General features: G+C 40.8%; 1 protein-coding gene across 1 annotated transcript in view; it reads left to right on the plus strand.

The window, feature by feature from the left end:
* LOC308284382 (neurabin-2-like) overlaps window positions 1-5,997 on the plus strand; it is a gene marked incomplete at its 5' end in the record, with an annotated part of 63,155 nt that extends 57,158 nt beyond the window's left edge. The window contains 2 exons of the mRNA XM_080724981.1: window positions 3,594-3,690; window positions 5,813-5,997. Of these exons, the coding sequence (XP_080581107.1) occupies window positions 3,594-3,690; window positions 5,813-5,866 (151 nt within the window). The 3' untranslated portion in view covers window positions 5,867-5,997. The remainder of the gene's footprint in view (window positions 1-3,593; window positions 3,691-5,812) is intronic.
* Between the last annotated feature and the right edge of the window lie 1,657 nt (window positions 5,998-7,654).

Genomic DNA, 7,654 nt, shown 5'->3' on the forward strand with positions numbered 1-7,654 from the left:
TATGTGATAGAGAGTCATAGAGAAACACTAGAGAGAGAGAGAGAGAGAATACCAACACAAGTATGTGATAGAGAGTCATAGAGAAACACTAGAGAGAGAGAGAGAGAATACCAACACAAGTATGTGATAGAGAGTCATAGAGAAACACTAGAGAGAGAGAGAATACCAACACAAGTATGTGATAGAGAGACATAGAGAAACACGAGAGAGAGAGAGAGAGAATACCAACACAAGTATGTGATAGAGAGTCATAGAGAAACACTAGAGAGAGAGAGAGAATACCAACACAAGTATGTGATAAAGAGTCATAGAGAAACACTAGAGAGAGAGAGAATACCAACACAAGTATGTGATAGAGAGTCATAGAGAAACACTAGAGAGAGAGAGAGAGAGAGAATACCAACACAAGTATGTGATAGAGAGTCATAGAGAAACACTAGAGAGAGAGAGAGAGAGAGAGAATACCAACACAAGTATGTTATGATGGAGAGACATTGATTGATTGATTGATTGATTGATTGATTGATTGAAGACTTTATTACAGTTTTGCATAGTAAAAGGTACAGTTTCATGACAGTACAGTTAATTAATTTGGTACAAGGTCAACTAAAAGGATACACCCAAAAAAGCCTATTGCTTGTTTCAATTTAGGTCCTTTTCTTTTTTTACTCGTATAACATTGAATGACAGACAGACAGAACACAGTACTATGATAGATATTTAACTCATATAACATTGAATGACAGACAGACAGAACACAGTACTATGATAGATATTTAACTCATATAACATTGAATGACAGACAGACAGAACACAGTACTATGATAGATATTTAACTCATATAACATTGAATGACAGACAGACAGAACACAGTACTATGATAGATATTTAACTCATATAACATTGAATGACAGACAGACAGAACACAGTACTATGATAGATATTTAACTCATATAACATTGAATGACAGACAGACAGAACACAGTACTATGATAGATATTTAACTCATATAACATTGAATGACAGACAGACAGAACACAGTACTATGATAGATATTTAACTCATATAACATTGAATGACAGACAGACAGAACACAGTACTATGATAGATATTTAACTCATATAACATTGAATGACAGACAGACAGAACACAGTACTGTGCAGAAGATTATTGTCAGAAAACAGTTGTAAAACAATGCAAAATAAAATGTATTTACAATAGAAGGGTCAGGGCGAGGTAAGGATAGGCTTTGTTTTCTTTTACCAGTTTGGAGTAGCAAAGGAAGTTAGGAATTCACACTCCTTTATAGGGGTGTCTTCAAAAATTCGACGAATCGACGCGTCGTTTTAAGCCCCCGGAATCGACGCCAATTGTTTGAGTCGAGCCGTCAAAAATATATTATTTTTTATCACACCGGTGCGGTATGAGAGCGCTGGACTGTCATGTTCTTCCTATTTAGTCCATACTTCCTACTGCTTGCAACTAGACTTAAAAATAAAACCAGTTCACGTGACTTGAAAGTTGCCTTGATCATATAACAAGGTGCTCTTATTTTGAAGTTAACCGCTTTGAAAGGAAATGCGTCGACTTGTTGTTATTCTACTTGTTAAAGCTGACCAAGAAGCAGCAGCGCGATGCACTTTCACTTTCACTCACTGCCGCTGACTCGCTGAGTGTGGCTCTGTGGTGGTGGTCTAAGGCAGAGGACTGCGGTGGAGTAGAGGACTTCTTAAAAAGTTTTAGATTATGACAATTTGCTTGCATTGTGATGCAGCCGTGTGTCGCTCTGCATCGACGCAGTGATGTTACATTATTGTTACCTTTAGCCTACTTTGGTGTTGTTTTTCCTCCTGAAGGAACAGGGCTAAATCGTTAGCATGCTAGCGCTTTAGCCCTGTTCCTTTAGCCTTGGAGAGGCATACAATCATTACAACCAGGCAGTTTTCAAAGCAGAGAATCCACCAATCATAGTGGTTTACAACAGCTGTTGTACCGGTACTCTATCAATGCGTCGCGGTCGCGCCTCCTCTCCAGTCATTAAAGCACAACTTTTTTTTTTTTACACATAAACGATTCGTCGACGCGTCGGATTAACCCCCGCAACTCGAATCGACTTGATAAATCCTGAGTCGAAGACAGCCCTACTCCTTTAAGGCCTTCGGTAGAGCGTTCCACATTGTAGTGGCATAGCAGGAGAACACAGAGAGAATACCAGTAGTCCACGTATGAATGATAGGGAGATACTACTGCGGAGGAGCATGTACACCGATGGCAGAGGAAACCAGACCTCGCCCTTTTTCGATTTTGATTGATTAGTTTATTATGGTGTCCTGCACACATAGTGCCCAACCCTCATGGGTTTATAAGACACCATTTCAAGTTTACAATATAGTCATACATTCAGTTTTATACAGTGTTTTGTCTTTTCTCCCAAGCTTGACAAATAAAATATGACCCAATAAACACTCCTTTGGCAAAACATTATCTCAAGTTTTTCATAAAAGTCGTCTAGGTCAAGGAAATCATCACAGATGGAAGACATCTTATTAACAAATACCTCTCATACAGTATATCGCCATATTTAGGACAATAAAACAAAAACGTGAGCCTCATTTTCTATTTCATCAAGTTCACAGAACAAACATCTCCTCTCCTCCTCTGGGATGGAATTGGACATATCAGGAGATTCAGGACAGAAGGAGAACAACATAACAATATAAAATATAAACTGTGTGTGTGTGTGTGAAATGACCAAAGTGCTGAAATATCAACAGCTAGTGCAGACCATCTCACAGCTAGGCTACAGATGCAAACCTTTAGTTTTTATCTTTGGCAGCCTAGTAGGGCATGTGCACAAGTTGGTTGTGAGGGGCTTACAAATGGCAGGCCTCTCCAAAACTATTTTGAACTATCCTTTTTTAATGTAGGGTACTGTTAGTAATATGTGTTGTTTTGTTGTTTTTCTTTTTCTTGGTTCAGGAAAAATAGTATTTGTATGTATGTTCTTAGGCGCCCTCTCCTAATGTAGGGTTACTGTTTGTTGGTATACATTGTTTTGTCTTCATGTGGGGACTACGGATGAAATTTAGCATTCTTGCTAATTCCGGCTTATTTACATTGCATTCATGTAGTGTTCATTAATATGCATTGTCCCGTCTAAATAAACAAATAAAGTAAAGTAAAGTAAGTAAGTAAAAGGAGGGCCAAACAGTTAGCAAGGTTTTGCTCAGTGTCAGCCATTATAGGAAGCCGCTCAATTTGGAGGAGGCGTTGCTTCCTCTACCCATGACTTGGGTCCGCTGTCTGACAAGTATTGAATGTAACAATGATTAGCCATTTAGGCTCTTTGTAACTGGCTGTACTTTCATATTATTAGTCATTAGTCATTGTTTATGACCTTTGTATGAGGCTTCCTTGTACTTCTGTTTATGTGGTCATAAATACACATTTCAAATGTGTGTGTGTGTGTGTGTGTGTGTGTGTGTGTGTGTGTGTGTGTGCGTGTGCGTGTGCGTGTGCGCGTGTGCGTGTGCGTGTGCGCGTGCGCGTGTGTGTGCGTGTGCGCGTGCGTGTGTGTGTGTGTGTGTGCACAGAGAGACAGAGTACCTGCAGAAGGAGTCAGCTCAGCGTCAGACTCAGAAACAAACTGAAGCTTCACATAAAGAAGAGGCAGAGAGTCTGCAGGAGAAGGTACTGAATCACTGCTGTTATTAATACTTAAAGGGGGAGTTCAGTCAAATAAAGATGATAACAAGGGTATTCCCAGTTTGTCACACAACAGAGTAATGTTTTGGGAGAGAGAACACTGCAGGAGCAGCAGCAACAACAACAGTGTGAACAACAAGCGTTAGCGACCAGGCTAGCAGGAAGAAGGGATGAATTTGCCTAGTAACTGATCTCATAGGCTAAATTAATTAATAGCTATCACCGTGATGCGCAGATTACGCACCACGGTGACAAGCATTAAAATATGACACCCCAGTTATGATTAAAAAACGTAAAGCAGTCTTATATCACAATGCTGCAATATAAAGTTCCAATTTTTTTAACAGTGGTTCAGAAATAGTCATTCTACTTGAAAAATGTTTCTATAAAGAAATAGCTTAATTCCCTGAACAGGGCCTTTAAAGTCTTCAACAGGGGGTCCTCCAAATCTTTGTGCGATAGAAACTTTTTCCCCCTTTTTATATTAACCACTTGAACCCTAGCATCCATATTCTGAGAACTTTAGCCAAAAATAGCAGATCTACTCACAATGCCTCGCGCTAGATCGCCTATTTTCGGCAAAGAGGGGAAAAAGAGGGGAAAAAGAGCAGACTAACTACAGACTGAAAGGTCAAGTTTATAATAATAATAATTTTTTTTCTTCAAAAACGGCCGTCGCTGACGTCAGCGACGGCAGCAATTCTAGACAGCCTGTTTTGAGAACCTGTGGGATGCTTTTAACCTCCACCTTCCCAAAACCAGAGAAAGACACAACGGTCTGAAATGGGACTTTGTGAGGATAGAAGGTGCTAGTGGGACCCCAAAAAAAGGTTTTAAAATAGGAAAAGTGAAATTTCATGGTGTATCACCTTTAAGTATTGACGGTTCAAGTGGTTAAATATCTGAAAACACACATTGACATGAATCCAAAATACACAGTTGTCAAACGATGAAACTATATGGAATCTATGAACAGGTTGTGGGGGTCCCTGCTTCATCTCTCTCTCAACTAAGGGGTCCTTGGCCTAAAAACGTTGAAGACCCCTGACTTAAAGGACAACTTTGTATTTTTACAACAAGGGTTCATATTTTAGATTGTAATCAGAGAAAAGAAAAGATGAGTGTTAAAATGTTTTCATTTACTGCTTTCTATACTTTTAGTCATTTTAGCGATTTTGATTTCAATTCATGCGTACAAGTAAGTGGCTGAATATGTAGGCTATTTTTAGACACACTAAGCTGGCGATTTCTTAATTACTATTTACAGTAACACCACTTGCCCCCATAAGTCACATCTGCCCATGAAAGATTGCAGTGCATCTTTGTGGCTTATTGGGCTTACATAAATACATATTCATTCACTTGTACGCACCACTGAAATCAAAATCTTTAAAATGGCTAAAATGATAGAGAGCGAGTTCCTTAAGAAGCGCAGAAGTGCCCATATTCCCGATAACACCCACCCTCAAGTGTAATATTGTGATTATACAACAGTTACCCTTGAAAAAACAAGTCAACGATATTCAATAGAAATGTGTTATTTTTTAATGCCACATTTAGCTGCTATGTCCCGGCATACAGTCTGGGGCACGGAAATAGAAACGATGAGTGCGAGATAAAGCGGATGTGACGCAACCGCTCCCTTGGTGCAGTAGCAATAACATGTCCTTCTGGAAGCGATAAGTCTCCTTTCATTATTTTTCGGGCGTTATTTTGTCTTTCTCTGGTGTTGTTGGTGTTACTTCCATGATGTTTTCAAATATTTTTTTAAACTATACACTCATAACAAGAATATGCTGCCCGAATGACTCTGTCTGTGTGAGTGTGTTTCTGTTATGTTTCCAATGGGACTACCAGGGGACTACAGTTCTGTGCAGCAGTGACTACTTCCGATACTCACCGTTCGGGAGCTTCTGTTCCAGACTCTATATAGCATTCGGAGATTGTGGAATAGTTGTCTGGCTACGCAAAACTAGGAGAGTAGTAACTAAAGTTCTCATATAAATGTAGTGGAGTGTGCTTAGTTACTTTACGCTACTGGAAAACAAGTAATTGTTGTCTTACATGTATTTGGGCTTTCATGAAGCTTTGCTTTGTGTTTTTCCAGATCTCAGACTTGGAGACCAAAGTCGACGCCCTGAAAACCTCCGAGCCTTCCTAGACCTCCACTTCCTACTTCCTGTAGAGGAACAGGAAGTAGAGACCTCCTCCACTTCCTACTTCCTGTAGAGGAACAGGAAGTAGACCTCCTCCACCTCCTACTTCCTGTAGGCCTACAGGGGAACAGGAAGTAGAGACCTCCTCCACTTCCTACTTCCTGTAGGCCTACAGGGGAACAGGAAGTAGAGACCTCCTCCCACTTCCTACTTCCTGTAGGCCTACAGGAAGTAGGAAGTGGGGACACGCTTAAATGCCTTGGCACCCTAACGTCGGGGTCCTGTGTTCGTCCAATCAGGCTTCACCCTTCGCCCTGCGGATGGATAGAATGAGAACGGAGGGATGAGAGAGAGAGACGGAGAGAGAGAAGAGGACGAGTTTAGCGACACACACACAAACCAACTCCTCCGCTATTGGTTCAGCGCTCCGCCAATCATAAACAAATCTCAGAATGCCCTCCTCCTTCTTCTTCTTCAATCGCCAGAATTCTCCTTTTGCACAAAGCAGTGCATTGCAAGATAGAGGGCGCCAGATCCCTTTGAGTCACACCCTACCACTACTTCCTGTTCATCCACAGAGCATTGATTCTAGTTGTTTTCTCCATTAGATTAAAGTGCTTTCTTTTCACTTTTTTCAACTTTTATTACTTGTCAAATACATTTTATTTGTCTGCCTCATCTTTTTACCATCCCAAGTAATAAAAGTTGTAAGAAGCGAAAAGAAATCTAATGGAGAAAACAACTAGAATCAATGCTCTGTGGATGAACAGGAAGTAGTGGTAGGGTGTGACTCAAAGGGGTCTGGCGCCCTCTATCTTGCATTGCACTACTTTGTGCAAAAGGAGAATGTTGTGAAACCCGGTGTGTTTCTGCCTTGGCAACCTGCTTAGCAACCAGCGCTATTAGCATCCGTCCCCGCCTGCCGCTAGCTTCTTCCTGCACGCTAGCACAACAAAGCGTTAGCTAGCCTTCCAGTGACCGCTAGCTAACTACAGTATTAATCTCTTCTGACGGTTACAAATACCAGGAACTAAAAGTCATGGCGACGTTTTGTTGTATAAAAAAAAAAAGAAAAAAACTTTTTTTTTTAACAAAGCAGGTTCCTCACAAAGTGCTTTTAAACTGAGAACAAAGACGACACAAATGCAGACGGAAAAATGTAAAAACTAAACTGGATGTAACCGGAGTTCATGAGCCTGGTTTGTTCTTCGTGGCTTGATGGTGTTGCTGCTCAACACAGATCTACAAGCTCATAGCGTGCTGAACATGGCAGATCTACAAGCTCATAGCGTGCTGAACATGGCAGATCTACAAGCTCATAACGTGCTGAACATGGCAGATCTACAAGCTCATAACGTGCTGAACATGGCAGATCTACAAGCTCATAACGTGCTGAACATGGCAGATCTACAAGCTCATAACACAACGTAAGGTTGACTGTTTCCTGCATGAAGTTCGCACCAGGCTAGTCAGTATTATTCGTACTGATCTGGGATTCGTTTACAGTTCTCATATTTTGTGGACAAAACTCCTGGCATGAGGAGTCGTTTGGCTCTGGAACTGGATCCTGGAACAAGACCTGGAAACCGAACTGGGTGGAACTGGACCGGACCACTTGAATCGCTTTTTTATATATATTGAACAAAAGAACACGACTACAACATTTTCTGTTGTATTCTAAGGATGAAATCTCAAAGACTCCCGTCTACTGCTTAAACAGGAGGAAATCGCCGTTCCAGGTTCTGTGAACGCCGATAATAGTCTAGAACAAAAATGGCCGCCGTCTTAATATT

This window comes from Nannobrachium achirus (assembly GCF_963921795.1).
Source record: "Nannobrachium achirus genome assembly, chromosome: 4".
In the NCBI taxonomy this organism is placed as follows: Eukaryota; Metazoa; Chordata; class Actinopteri; order Myctophiformes; family Myctophidae; genus Nannobrachium; species Nannobrachium achirus.